Raw genomic sequence first — 15,263 nt, forward strand, 5'->3', positions numbered from 1 at the left:
GCAGATTAACATTAAGACATTCCAAAACAGCTTAGATTCAGTTCTGACTGGCACTCTTAAGAGTGGAATAATCACCAGAAACGTCAGAGTGCAAATATTTCACACTAACACCTAGAGCCTGTAGCAAACAAAAGGACATTTGATGTATAGCTGAAACAATGTCAGAAAGGCAAAAAGCCACCATATTTTGTGAGTTACTATGAAACTGTAAACTGAATGGGATGCTGAGATGATTCAAGTAATTTGATTGGCTAATGCCAGGACATTGATTCTCTAGCAGCTTAAATTGCATTATCCTTGACAAAAAGTCCATACACTTATAAGCATTTCTCACCACGACACCCCTCCCCCATTTTCATCTTATAATAATTACATCATCTATATAGGCACTTCCTAGATATAAATGACTGGCTACGGTTAGTGGTGCTCAGTTCAATTCTTCCTAGCTGTGTAATTTATCCCCAGAAAATATCCTGAAAGTTATTATTTAATTAATCAAACCACTAGGGAATATTTATGGCAATCTACTGAGTCTGATCTGATAGTTACACCTGCCTGTCAGATCCCGTAATTTAGACAGTCATTCTCCTGTCTCTGTCAGAGATAACTTTACAGGTAGTGAAAGTTAAATATACACATGCCCTCCCCCGCAAATAAATTTGGAGTATTGACAAAACATTTTGTTTTCTATTTCTATTTCCTGCAGGCATCTGGTAGAATAGATATTTCTGTATTTGTCTATTCAGAAATTAACTGCTGCTTGCCAGGCCCAGAAAGTCCTGGGGACAACAGGAGTGCTGAAGTATTAGCCTAATTCAGGGCTTCTCAACCTGTGCAACATGACTAGAATTCTGTAAACTTTCTCCATGAAAACTTGAAACCATGCAAAACTTGCTTGCTTACAGCTTTCATTACAAATCTGATGTTCAGAGAAAGTCTCTCAAAAGATTTGCTGTGTCAACATTTAAATTAACCTTAGGATAGGGGATGCAGACACACACAGAACAGCTAGTCACGTGAAGCCCTATGTAGCAATAATACCAAGTTTCACCAAAAACTAATTATGACTCCCTGTAAAGCTTTTGTTGGAATGGGTGTCGGGGATTACTGTTAAGGTGACAGACCACGTTTCCCTGGAAACTGGCAATATCCCAGATTTAGAGCCTGTTTAGGAAACCTTGCCGGTTTTACAAAAAATTGCTCTGCCCAATGCTGGCTTCACTTACATTGGTGTAGCTCCACTGACTTCAGTGGCACTTCTCCTGATTTACCTCATGTACAATGAGGTCAAAATCAGGCCCCGTATTTATTCCTCTGAGCCTAGAGACCTGAAGTACCTACTGACCAGATGAGCATGTTAAATTCGCAGGGTTGTTGTTAGTATGTATGCATCAAGGGTCTCCCCACATCTTAACAACATCCCTCAGACTTTCCAATGAGCTTCCTCCTTCAGACAAGTCCTCAAGACATCCCTTCTTTGCATGTGAGAATCAGCTCTACAGCATGGTAGGGAAGAAGAGAAGGGGGTTGCTTGACACTCTTCACTCGCTATCCCATGCACTGCTCCCCAGTTCCCATGGAAACAGTCCTTGCATGTCCTAACCTTTCATGATCAGTTTCCCAGTTTTCAGTGTGAAAACCTGGTTACCATCTTTGCCTCTTATTCTCTTCAGATGCCAGAAGCAGCCTAAAAACCATGTGTTGATTCTCATAGCAACTCCTTTGAATCAGTACAAGAATTGGGGGTAAGGATTCTGGGGAGAACCAGCTTTAATATATAAGACAGAACTGGTAAACACCTCAGGCAGCAAATATTAGTGGTTGCAACATGCTTGCTACCTAGTTATTGTGTAACTGTGGACTGCTGGGTAGAGGGCACTTTTTAAACTTGCCTCAGGCAGCAAATGCTTGGCGCATCGGAGGAGTAACAGTTGTGAGTGTTTGAAAGTTGGGTCATGGGAGAAAAGATATTAAGACTTAGGCCTAATGTTATTTTGTGGCATTGCTTCACAAATATGTTAATAGCATTGGACACATAGTTATGGATTCAGCTGCAAAGTCTGTAACACAATACCCATTTCTTTGAAGAAGTCATATAAAGGTTTTATGTACACATTCCCAACTCTCTTACTAATACCTTTGCTAAGTGGAAGTACCACTTTCTCTGTCATTTAGAGACTATCAATTGAGAATGAAGCTATCACCTAAGAGCAACACTTTTTTTCCCAGAATAATATCCCATTCATAATGGATTTTAAAAATATCTACCAAACACAGAGCTCTTAAAGATGACATTCAAATAAGCTAGTAAATTTGATCTGGGACTAAAACTTACCCAAGCTCAAGCTGCCGACATATGACTGATGCATCATTATTGTCCCAATGACTGCTGCAGATTGTTCCCCAAATTCCATTCAAATAAACTTCAACTGTGCCTTCAAACTCATTCTTGCCACCTCGAAGTCGCACTGACCCTAGATAAGAGAATTTTAAATTATTTAAATAAGATGTTTGTTGTCCATGACTGAGTTAACTTGTGCCATTTGAAGGACATGCAGTCTCAGTTCCACTTTGCTATAAATATTTTCATGTATTTGCTTCAAGTTCATTAAAGAGGTTGCTTCTAATTAGCACTAATAATTTCTTTCTGTTGACTCAAAAGGAGGTAACCCATTCCATACAACAATTTAATGAGGAAACATCTTGATTCTAACATTGCAGCCAAAATATCAAAGATGTGGGGAGAGAGAGAGAGAGTATATGTACATATCAATATAAATATGATAGTCTATACATGAATTTTGTCAACATAATTGGCAATGTTATAAAAAAGGAAACAAAATATTGTACATAAGTGGTATATTTTTATCTTCCATCTGATTTAAAGGAATTATAAAACAATCACATGGATTGCATAGCTTCTGTACTGACCCACATAATATTATACATTTCATGGATGCCAGCAGTTTATTTCAGGCCAAAGAATGCATTTGTTCTTACTTGCCATCAAACGCTTGATATAGTTCTTACAAATTCATTATAGGCCTCTATCAAACTTCCAAATAAAACAACCTAAAAACATCATCATAACACACATTCTTTTCCAGTCCTTGTGTGTATATCATCAAAATACAGGTTGAGAGCGCAGAACACAAAATCAAGAAATTGAATAGTATTATATGAGATACCACAGAATTCTCTTTCCAGCAGCGTAAAAAGTCCCTATAGCAACATGCAATTCAAGCACCAACAGCAGAAGTGTGAAACAGTCACAGTCATATTTGTTATGCTACAAAGGGTGAGCAAACAATGAATGGTCCATAGAAATGTTACTAATTTGACAAGAGGGTAATATATTGCAGTTGTTATCAAAAAACGTGGATGGGTATTGCATGAAATATCAAGTGATCCACATGCCTATGCTCTGTTATATTTAATAGCAAAGCATAGACCCTCTTCAACTCAGATTTTTTTTCCCCTTGCTTAAAAAATGACATTCTATTTATTATAATGGCTAGGTTAAATTTTTGTTCCTTCCCCACAAATTTCACTGCTAGTCTGTTCTGTTTTTAATTCAGTTCTCCAGGGTTATAAAACCCTGAAGGTGAACCATTCCCAAGTAATTCAAGTCCATTAACCTCAGACTCGATGTGTGTATTTTTTTGCCCATGACTTATTTTCACAGAATGTTATACAGTAATATACAAGTACCGCTTATTAAATCAAATTTTATAAGGTGATCCTTTTATACAAAATACATGATTTTGTAAAAGTTTAATTATAACAATACTATATAAAATCACTGAAAGAACAGAATTTGGAAGATTCTACTATATATCTGGATGAATCAATATTTTACTCCATTTATAGCCTTCCCCTTCACACACAGACATAGCCAGATACACATACTGGAATTTTATCTCCTATATCTGTTCTTTCCAAAACCCTTCTGGATAGACTATTATTTTAATCACAAGACAGCAATATTTAGAACAAAGTGATTCCTGACATACCAAAAAGGGGGCTTTAATAGTTGTCTGTCTCTTAAAAAATAAAAGGGTAATTTTTGTACAATGATCTTTTTCCTTTCACAATCCTGTGGGACTCCCATGGTAAGCAGTAAGAGTGCTTCGTGCATAAATATTGCAAGACCTTTCTGTTATCTGGATAAGTAAACACTTGAAGAGTAAAATTCTCCTTTCAGAGCCACAAGACAGATCTTGACTTCAATTCTGCTCTTTCTGCATCTACAGAATTCCCACTGGCAACACTGAGACTACTCATAAACAGAGTGTAGACTAAAGTAGTCAAGATTAACTCTGCACACTGGAGAATTTTGCCCTAACACCTGAAGTCCTTTGCTTGTCTAACACTGCATAAAACAAGAGCGAGGATTGGTCCCTCACTTTATTCACCATTTTATTTCATAAATTCTCCACATTTTACAAGTCCTCTACAAAAGTTTTATTTACAGGATGTCTGTTTGCACAATATCTGACAAAAGTAAAGTGATACAGTACCGTATTTACTTCATATGTTATTCATGCACTCTAAAGTATGTGTGAGTATATATCATGTGACTCATGTCATAATTATGTAGTGGATAAAACCAGTTTGCAAATGAACTAAAACACCTTCCCCCAAAGTTTACTTAACATGTTGCAGTATTCTGGAACACTGGCAACTGCTACTCTGAATTTGACTCACTGGATTCATATAGTTTTAAAATACACAAATGACAAAATGTGATATGTAATTTCTATATGAAGGAATAGAACTAACTTTAAATAAACACATCAATCTTTTAAACATTTTTTTGGTCCAGCTCTTTTTTCTATACATAAAACTCTTGATTTTGTAATAGGCCTAGTCTCTGAATATGAGATATATGATGTACCACTGTGGAACAAGGAATTACATTTATCAACACTAGTATATGTTCATAACGTATTGCTAATTAGCTATTCATTACTATACCCTTATAGAGAATAAATGGTCCATGATATATTTTCCTGAGTGTACGTGATTCTGTGCATGCATTTAGGGCCATAGTCAGGTTCTGTTAAGTCAACAGGAAAACATCTGTTTACTTTAATGAGAGCAGGATCAGACTCTTAGTTACAAGAAAACAATTTAAAAGACCATCACCTTAAGAGTCATATATTGTAAACCTAAACCCCCAAAAACTGTTACTAATAGTACCTTAAAAGAAAAATTTAAATTTAAAAGTCCCATTTACCTTTCTCTATTCTGTTTTTTCAATTTTCATCTTGAAAATGAAAATAAGTCAATTTCACTTTTACAGACAGTTTCACTGTCTGCACAGTGTTGCTGTGCTTGGGTCTGAAAGCAACAGGGGAATGTACGTTTGTTTGCTTAAAACCCTAAGATTCCACTGGAACCTTGAACAATTGTGGAAACACTTCCATTGGTTTTAGGTTTTATAAAAGCTTGGTTTTTACAAAATGTAAACTTTCGCCCAAATTTGTGGAAATAGTTAAAGAGATAATGTTATGATCCAGTCTTGCTATCATAAATTCAAGTAAAAATCACTGTTTTTTTTCCTGAGAATAAATGGCAGGATTGGGCCTTTTTAGAAATAAATTTCATAAATCCTGCATGAGCTCCCATGTCTGGTCACATCCCTTACCTCCTGAAAACATATGGGAAGAAATGAGAATGTCATGAGGTGCTAGTCAAGATATGTATGAAGGGGTTACAACTTTCCTGCTTCTTCAGCATGCACAGAAGTGGAGAACCAATAGAAGAAACTATTCCCCACCCTGCACAAACTACTCATTCTTCTACTCATTCTTTCCACAAGGAAGAAAGTTTGTGACCTTATTGAAGTGAAAGAGAGAGACACAGCTCACTAACTAAGGGTTCACGTGCCCAGGTCTAACCTTCCTCTTCCCTAGTCTACACTATAAAGAAAGTTTCAGAGTAGCAGCCATGTTAGTCTGTATTTGCAAAAAGAAAAGGAGTACTTGTGGCACCTTAGAAACTAACCAATTTATTTGAGCATAAGCTTTTGTGAGCTACAGCAAGGTTCCCCAAGACCCTAGAGCAAAGCCGCCATAGAAGCCAAGCCCATTGGCTGCATCCCTGGCAGCTGTGACTATCCCCTCTCTGGAGGGGATTCGGGCTCTGAACTAGAGTTACCTCTGGTAAAGTAGCATTAACTCATGTGTGGATTTCTGCCCAAACTGCTGGGTTAGCGGGAGAGTAGACTCAATTTTAAAATGGTGTTGTTGTTTTTTTAATTTTTTCAGGAAAATTTCAACAAAGTAAAACAAAAAAAGTTGACCAGCACTAAAGGAAGCATGCCACAAAGAACTACTGCTTGTTTCTTCTACCATCGTATCCATCATACACACCCTCTCAGAACCCACTGAGTCCTGACCATTGCCTAGAGTGGCTTCTCAGAAGTCAGGAACACACACTGGAACTTCTGCTTCTCCCGGTCTATTATCCGTGCCCCATCTCCAACCAGTAGTTTCAAAGGATACAGATAATCCTTTCTGACTAAAGGTGTTAAGTGAAAGACATTGAAGCAGACTCAAATCCACCTCTACCACATCTTTAACAAGCTTTCTTCATACAAAACTATGTGGATTAACAACTGCAGATGCAAAAATAACCAAGTCAAAAGTAACAGTGGAAACGGGGCTGGATGAAGATGTAAATGCTCCATGTTTCTGGAGTGAAGTGATCTAATCAGAATCTGTTTCATTTACTTAAAAGTAAGTTTCTAGCTCTGTTGGTTGCAAAGAAAAGCTTGATAATGTTGCCTGAACATAACTGATACAGTGATAATCTCCCTGAGTCTGCAGGTTGCCTGAGACAGTGCTCTAAGAGGTGCATCTCGATTGAGTGTTATCACCAAGACACTGTTCTAAGGAGCCCCATCAACACTACCCCGGTAGAGGACTCTGTGCATGGTAGGAGAAGAGTACTGCGAGTCTGCTCTTTCCCTAAGTAGTTTAACGCCCAGCCTCTGTGTGTGGGAGAGTGGACCTGTGCTGCCACCCCCTATGCTCTCAAGGGAAGGGAGACTTTGTTGCCAATCTTAGGAGGAAGAAATGGGGCTCTGCCTGTCTGGGAAGGGAGAAAGCCCCATGGCATGGGGATGAGGCACAAGGCCAGGGCTACTGCGTAGGAGAGGGGTCGGGGTGCATGTCCTCGTGTATCTCTAGGACCTCAGACTGCCTTAATCTAGTTCAGAATGGAGAAAGAGGATCAGAAAAATCACATATACAGGACTATAAACCTACACTCTCAGCAGAAACTCCCTTTCACTTCTACATGTTTTATATTACCGAGGAAAAACATCCGATGAAGTGAGCTGTAGCTCACGAAAGCTTATGCTCAAATAAATTGGTTAGTCTGTAAGGTGCCACAAATACTCCTTTTCTTTTTGCGAATACAGACTAACACGGCTGTTACTCTGAAATTTGTATTGTGTTTCTCAATCAGTTTCATCCAATGTTACTGACAGTCAATTGTGTTTATATTCAGTTTGGTAATTTTAGTTGCTCTGGGATCTGCCCCAAGTCAGATGGGTTTCATAGCTGGTGTAACCGTTTAAACCAGGTTGGGTTTGCTTCTAAATGCAAGTAAGGGTATCTGTTCAGCTATTGCTGAGACTTGCTCTGCAACACCTGCCACATAGGCTCAGGATGAGACACAGGGAAAAAACTCTCAACCAACTTTTAATTAACTCTAAAAAACAGATGGGCTTCATGTTTCTTGCAGCTTGTATAAACAGTATGATTGTCCCACTTGCCCCTCTTGTTAGTTTGCTCCTAAATCCAAAGATTCTAGCTGTCTGTATTCTACATCTCACCAAGAACACGTGTCAGGATAGATTCTATTTGAATCAAATGAGATGTGGATCACTTCCAATTGCTTATGTGCAAATTTTACAGCAGACGTGTTTATGGTGTTAGCTAAAGGTGTGCCAGCATTTCCTTTCTAGACTGCTACTATGTTCAAAGGTTTGTAACTTGGATGTAAATCTATTTTTGAGAAGCATGATGGAGGCTGATACTTGATACCCTTAGTTCTGGTGCTAGCTGTTCTGAAGTTACAATGGTAGAGCAAAGCACAAGAAATATCTTAAGTTTGCAATCATATGCAAACATGTAACATCTGTATTTTCATTTACATTTTGGGATATACTATACAACACACTGTGGGCTAGTACTTAATGAACTGTTAAAAACATATGTTTTAAAGTCAAATGTTGGAGCGGGTAGTGCCCTGGAAAGTCATTGCACTAGTCTTTCATCCCTGAAGGCCTGGGATCAACTGCTAGTTAGATCCAAACTGAAAATTAGTTTAGTGGTCTTATCCTTGTATGTAATGGTCATTTTTCCACACCATTTAACCCCCTTCAGTAATTCAGCAAAGTTAGAGAATGATCCAGGACTTGCAAAACTGGGCCTGTCCTAATTAAGGACTGAACTGCATTGACTGGTCTGTATGGGGATGTTAGTGCAAGAACTGCTTATGTTATGGGCCCAATCAAACATCCACTGGAGTCAATGGGAATCTTTTCATTGACTTCAAGGTGTGCTGAGGACCTGATCCAATGTCTGCTGAAGTCAATGGAAAGACTCTCATTGATGTCAGTGGGTACTGGATCAGACTATGTCTCCCTGTAGCCAATGCTATTAATACCTCATTTTCATGAGCATTAAACTCAGTCTAAAATGATGATCTAATCCAAGTAGTTTACCCTTGGGGAAAAAATGGATATTGTGCATCTATGAGAACTACTTTTTCAAGAACTAGCAAGGGATTTTAGTATACAGTCTTACTGCACATTCAGGGATCTTTAAGATGGAAGATTTCTAAATACTGAATGTATTAGTTGAAATAGTTCTTTGTAGCACTACAGTTCATCATGTCAATGATTAATGGCTGAAGACTCCTTTAAAAATAAATTGAAATGATAGGCATGTAATGGAGCTGCAGTTATCTAGCTAATTGGATAATCAGGGGATAGTGTAGAACTGTAATCAGAATGGCTCCAAAGAAGTTGCTTCTGTCTGAGAGAGAAATGTAACTTTCAGGTATAATTTTTAACCCATGCTTTTTTTATTTAAATTCCTCAAATTTATAGACTATAAAATTACAGGGAGGAAGTATACACTGATCAGCCAGAGGCTTAATCGTGCTCTCACAAATGTATAAAGTGGTGGTAACTCAACGGGCTTTAATGTAGTTACTCTGACACAACTGGTATAAATGAGAAGAAAATCAGGCCCTGAAATTCTGTAGACCTGGAATTTATTTCCAACTCTGCCACTAATTTATGCAATCTTGAGTAAGTCACTTAAACTCTCTGACCTGTTTTCCCCATTTGAAAAATGGAGGCGAAAGAACACCTCTCTCTGAGATTCTCAAACAAAAGACATTAGAGCAGTTTTATGTTGTACAACCATAACATTGTTTATATTAACATTTTCTTATTAAGTATTTTGACAGGGTAGTATTGTAGTCATTTATTTTAATTTATGGTTTCTTTGGCTAATCATGAACACTTTTTTTGTTAGGTTGCTTTCAAAAAGTAAGTAACATCCAAATGTTTATCAATTCAGAAGGAAGGAAATTAAATAAATATTTTAAATTATAAAAACTGGGATTACACTGATCAGACAAAGCACAATTTAAATGAGATTTTTTTTGTTTGACTAATGTTAAAACATAAAGCAGTTAAGTGCACACACACATGCACAAAAGGTCTGTCCTATTAACATTAAGGATAAGACAAACTTAAAGCCAGAAACTCAGAGTAAGACTTTACATATCCCATAGTGTCTAGCTATTGCAGGTACCTTGTGGCTTCTGCTTTGTGGAATATTACACAAGAGCAGATGCTGAGCATGCAATGAGGTTTATCAGTTGCACCCAACTGGACACCGGATCATCAGGACTGACTGGGATGCAGGGTTTAAGGAGGGATGACAATTTGGGAGAGGAAAGACTGGAGGACAGGTGCGAGACGAGTACCGGACAGACTATGATGTGGGAAGAGGTGGCTTTGGCAAGATCATTCAGATGCAGAAAACCAATCACCAGACTATAATCTACTAATTGCCTAATCTGTCCTAGCACACAGAGGGGCTGTGTCCCTCTGCAGTTAGTCCTGTCCTGGCCCTTTGGATGGGGATGTGGAGTGGAAGCCAAGTTTCAGCAAAAGGCAATCCCCCTGAGATCGGCTGTTTAACCATTGTTCATTCCTTATATCTTCTGGGCTGGAATGGCTATTCTGTCCTGATACAGGGCAGCAAGAAAATAGTGGCCAACTCTGCAGGATTTCTCACTAAGATTAAGTGCAGCATGTCAAGCTCAGACTTCTGCCTCCAGTTGTCATTACAGCTGAGATTGCTCTAGAGCACAGACGTCTGAGAAATATAACAGCCATCAAAGGCCTCCTGGCTGCTTGTGCAGCTCTAGAGTAGGGACAGGAGTTTAAAATATGTAATTTACAATCTTGTCTGCTCCTCTAAAGCATTGTTGCTGGTATAACTTAGAGAAGCAAAGCAAGATCTTACTGGTCACTTGCAAGTGCTTGTCTGCACTCCTGGCCCTTAGCTCAGTCAGTCCTGCAGAGTCTTAGTCCTTGCTGTACCTGGGGTGTTGCCTGGCTGTTGAAGAGCCTCACTATTACACCATGGTTTTGTTTGTGACTTTGGGTTTTTTAAATAAACGTTGAGTCCTGTAAAAAATAATTTAAAAAAAAACTACGCATGAGCTTCCATACCACATGTGCACTGTGAGTGATAGACTGAGTGAGATTAACTCTGAACATTCTGCCTTTTATTCATGTAAATCACATCTTTGAGATAGCTTTCTTTTTCTTTTTATGGAAAACTATTTATTTTGAGTCAGTGTTATATTAGTCTTTATAGAAAGTGGGGCTGACTTGTTGCCATGTTTCATCAGACACATTCTGAACACACTGCCTAGAATTTTTGGTATTTCTTTGAGAAGGCTTTAGACACTTGTCCTATTAGAATTAATGGGAGTTTGCTATTAATTTCAAAAGAATCAGAAAAGAGTTAGCTACTAACGAATAGCTATGTCTTCTATCTTGACTGGTACTAGACGTAAATTTCCTTTTTGTAAAGTGGTAGCTTAAATCAACAGAGAAGAAGCCAAATTTAGACCAAATCTTGCAGTCCTTTTAAGAGCATTCTGCTGAAATAAAACTCCCATTGAATTTAAAGGGAGTTTTGCCATTGATCTAAATGGAAGCAGATTGGTTATTTTTGTAGAATCTGACACATTAAAAACTCCTGACTCTGTTGGTCTAAGATGCTCACAAAGACCATTGGGAACCAGACTGAAATATTGGGAAAAGAACTATTAAAATGAAAAAATAAATACAAAGGCCAACATGCAAACCCTTCATCAAAATTAGGACTGTATTATAAGGGGTGTAGTAGTTATTTATTCTCTCCCAACTCCCTTATGAGCTGCCTGGTACTCTCCCCAAGTAAACACCTGTAATACATAACCACTTTCTATCTTCTAGTAAGGGTACAGAAAACAGTGTTTGATTTTGAACATAAATTTCAAACAGGTGAATGAAGGGAGTCCATCACTTTTATTTATGTATAAACAAACAATGTAGCTGTTATTCTCCACATACATTTCACATTATGCATCATAGCAAAAGGTATAATTATCTCATAATTCACATCACCTTCTTTTTCTCATTCCCAACCTCTCACACACTGCAATTATTGTTGAAAAAGAGAGAAAAGCACTCCCAACTACTATTGTTGTAGGATCTGAAAAGGAAATCAATCCTTAAAAAAGAAAGAAAAGTATAAGAAAACCCAAGTAAACAAAATCAAATAAAAAAATATACTCCTGTACCTACACTATGATGTTACAAAAGACATGAAAGGGAACTTGTACAACAACAGGTCTCCTAACTTTTTTATTTTATTTCTTTACAAAAGTTTAAACTTATTTTTGGGGAAAATAGATGTAAACAGAAGGCAGACTTGCCTGATCTAGAAGGAAATGTTTACAGCTAGGGAAATAATTAAAGATCAGATTATCCATGTACAAATTTGACCCCCTGGAATGCTCCTAAGGGCGGTGACATTTATGGCTGATCTACTGCTGAAATCCCCCCTCAGTCCTCACTCAGGCAAAACTCCCATTAAAACCAATGGGAGTTTTGTGAGTAAATAAGTGCATGCAATATCTGGCCCTCTGGGCTGGTTACACACATACAAGTTGTCAAGCAGAAGCATTAACTTGTACACCCAACTTTCCCAAGACTTAAAAAACAAATTGAAAGAGAATAGCTGCAAGCTGCCTGATTAAAACAATCGCTTCCTATTTTGCTTAGCAAATTTCCAGAGAAGTGCACCAAAGTGCAAAAAGGAGATTATTGTAAATTGAATTAGTGGTATACTTGATACAACTTTTCTGTTCAAACAGTGTAAGAAATATATTACCAGAAAAAAGACACAAGGGGACCCTTATGCTGCAAAACAAATGTACTATTACCTTAAAAGGTTAAAAACATGCTGGTTTTTTTTTTTTAAGAGATATATGTTTTTCAATGTCCTGTTCCCTGAAAGGTCTGTTAGCAGGGAAATTGGTGTTAACCTCACCCACTTCTACAGTGAAGTGAAAATGAAGTTCAGCTCAGCTAAGACTCACCGAAGGAAAGTCATTATCTATCTGTACAAAATTCCCTTCTAGTGAAATATGGCTCTGCCAAAATCCCCTTTACAGAAATGATCACTTGCACCCACTTCAGACGTGTACATTCTGTAACAGCACAGCCAGCTCGTTACAGCCTTCCCCGAGGGAAACGTGTTCAATACACCGGCACACCCCAGCGCGGGCACATGAACAGCTCAGCACACAACATACCCATATCAACCACACACACCAACCCGGACAAAACACACTGCAGCCAACACACTCACGCATGGCAACCAAAAGGGACACACGCGGGACACGGCGGAGCCAGCACACCCCTCGGCGCGCAGTCAACCCACACGCACAGCCATCTCGACAGGCACGCAATACACCCAGCTGCAAGCAGCGCACACCCACCACCCACGCAGTGGATGCAGCCGCCTCCACAGGTATCCGGCTGAGGACAGGCTGGAGCCCGCGTGCCCGCTGCTGCCCGTGCAGCGCTTCTCCCCGCCACGCGCGCACGCTCGCTCGCGCGCTCACCTTGTTTGCAGTCACAGTAGCCCCAGTCCACCCTGCCCCGGCTGTTCCGGTAGAAGCACCAGGGTCTGCTCCTGCCGTCGGGGTTCCTGCAGAAGTTGTGCTGGCCCCGCAGCCCCTTCCCCTGCGGGGTCTTCTGCAGGAAAGCGGGCACCTCCGCCCAGGGCAGGCACTCGGCGCCGAACTCGGTCACGTTGACAAAGCGCCCCCCTGGCCCTTCGCCCCCCGGGCAGCCGGGCCGGTGCTGGGGGGCCGGCGCGGCGCGGCGCGAGCGGGGATGCTGCGGGCCGCGAGCAGGGGCAAGGGGAGGGTTAAGAGAGGCCGCGTCAAAGCTGCCCGCTGCGGGGGTCGTCCCTAAAATCAGAGCCACCAGCAGGCTGGGTAATGTCATGGTGCCAATGCCGCCTCTCCCGGGCCATCTCCCCCTCGGCTCTATCCCAGTGTGAAGGGGGAGGGCGGGGCCGCCGCTTCCCTCTAATCCTGCCCCCACCTCCCCCGGCGCGCACACACCCTCCCCCCTGGCCGGCTCAAGCTCCGGAGCAGCGGTACTTGCCCCCGGAGCGGAGCCGCTCAGCTCCCCGGGAGAAGGGGGGGGGGCGAGAATTGCTGCTACCTGCCTTGGCAGCGCCTCGCCAGCCCAGGGTGCGGGCCCTTAGCCTCCCCCACACACACACATGCACGCTCCCTTGCAGAACATGGGGTGGCCTCACTCTCCTGCCACCCCAGCAGCTGGGCAGCCCACACCAGGCACCCACGGAGGGCCAGTTCCGCTTCCTCCCGCCCGCTCCGCTGGGCGCCCCCCTTTGGGGGCATGGACGACAATAAACAGCAGCCCGGAGAGTAGGTGTGAACATCCCAGGGAGCCTCTCCGGGGTCGAGCCTTTCCGGGGTCCCGGCCCTGCACTGGTGGGTCCCGGCCCTGCACTCCTTGGATCGAAGTGGTTTCCATTAAATACAGGTTTTGCAGTTTGGTTAAATGGCTCTCAGTACCACACTATAAAAATTGTTCCATCATCCCTGACTCCTGCCTCCCCCCACCACTCCCTCCTCAAGCCACTGATGCGGTCCTCATCCCCACCCCATCTCCCTCTCATCCCGTCTCTGCTGCGACCCCAAACCCTCCCTGCCTTGGTCCCCCCCCCCAACTCTCCCTCTTCCACACCCTCTCCTGCCTCTCTTCCTGGAGTCTCTGCTGCCCCCTTCCCCCGAAATCCCCCTTTGCTTTCTCCCCACTACCCTTCCTCCTTGGAGCCCCCTCTGCTCTTCCCCCAGCTTGTCTGCACCCAGCAAATTCGCTCACTTTGGTCCTCCTCTCTCAACCTTTCTTTCTCTCCCTTCATCACATCTTCACTGTCACAAGGGACCCCCTACCCCAACCTCCCCGGGGAATCTTACAGTCTCTTTGACACCTTCACAAAGAGATGCAGGAGGAGCCTGGACACCAATTCACAATGAAACTTCAGGGATGGGGAGTGTCTAGGTTGAAAGACAGAGAAATACACCCAGCACCAGGATCTGGGAGAGAGAGAGGCCAGAGATTCCCAAACAGCTCTGGAAAACACAAAGAGGCTGAAAACAAATGCAGAAGGGGAAAATGTCTTCAAGTGCTTCCTGCCTCCCCCAGAACCATGTGTTTTGCATAATAGTAATCCTCCCATCCTCAGGCATTGGGGTTCCACATGATCTAGTAATCCTTGATTTGCTCCTTTTATCAGGTTGGCCATCAGTTTGCCTTTTTGTCACAGACTGTTCTTTTAAAACAGGCACACACAAACCCATTGCCATTGTTTTTTTAAATCTATACTATTCATATTTTACAAAGTCTGAGGCTCTTTGGTTAAAGAAGTGTGCTTTACTTGGCAGCTCTGTCTGTAGTATGAATCTCTGGATTCTCCTCTCTGTAGTTTTCCTCCTCCCTCACTCCCCAATGTTTGTTGCTGGTAGGCAGTGTCATTCTGGGTTGAACCTGTCCACACTCAGGTTGCTCTTGTATTAGATGTCCACAGAGAGTGAGAGAGAGAAAATAGTTTTCTTCTTCAATTGCA

General features: G+C 41.3%; 1 protein-coding gene across 3 annotated transcripts in view; it reads right to left on the reverse strand.

Annotated features, from left to right (window-relative positions):
* PRSS12 (serine protease 12) overlaps positions 1-13,646 on the reverse strand; it is a 62,756-nt gene extending 49,110 nt beyond the window's left edge. For all 3 annotated transcript variants that reach the window (XM_073340988.1, XM_073340987.1, XM_073340989.1), the window contains exons 1-2: positions 13,222-13,646; positions 2,336-2,474 (exon numbers count right to left, since the gene is read on the reverse strand). In XM_073340988.1, coding sequence (XP_073197089.1) covers positions 2,336-2,474; positions 13,222-13,609 — 527 coding nt within the window. In that variant the 5' untranslated portion in view covers positions 13,610-13,646. The remainder of the gene's footprint in view (positions 1-2,335; positions 2,475-13,221) is intronic.
* Positions 13,647-15,263: the final 1,617 nt, after the last annotated feature.

This window comes from Lepidochelys kempii, chromosome 4 (assembly GCF_965140265.1).
Source record: "Lepidochelys kempii isolate rLepKem1 chromosome 4, rLepKem1.hap2, whole genome shotgun sequence".
NCBI classification, from domain to species: Eukaryota; Metazoa; Chordata; order Testudines; family Cheloniidae; genus Lepidochelys; species Lepidochelys kempii.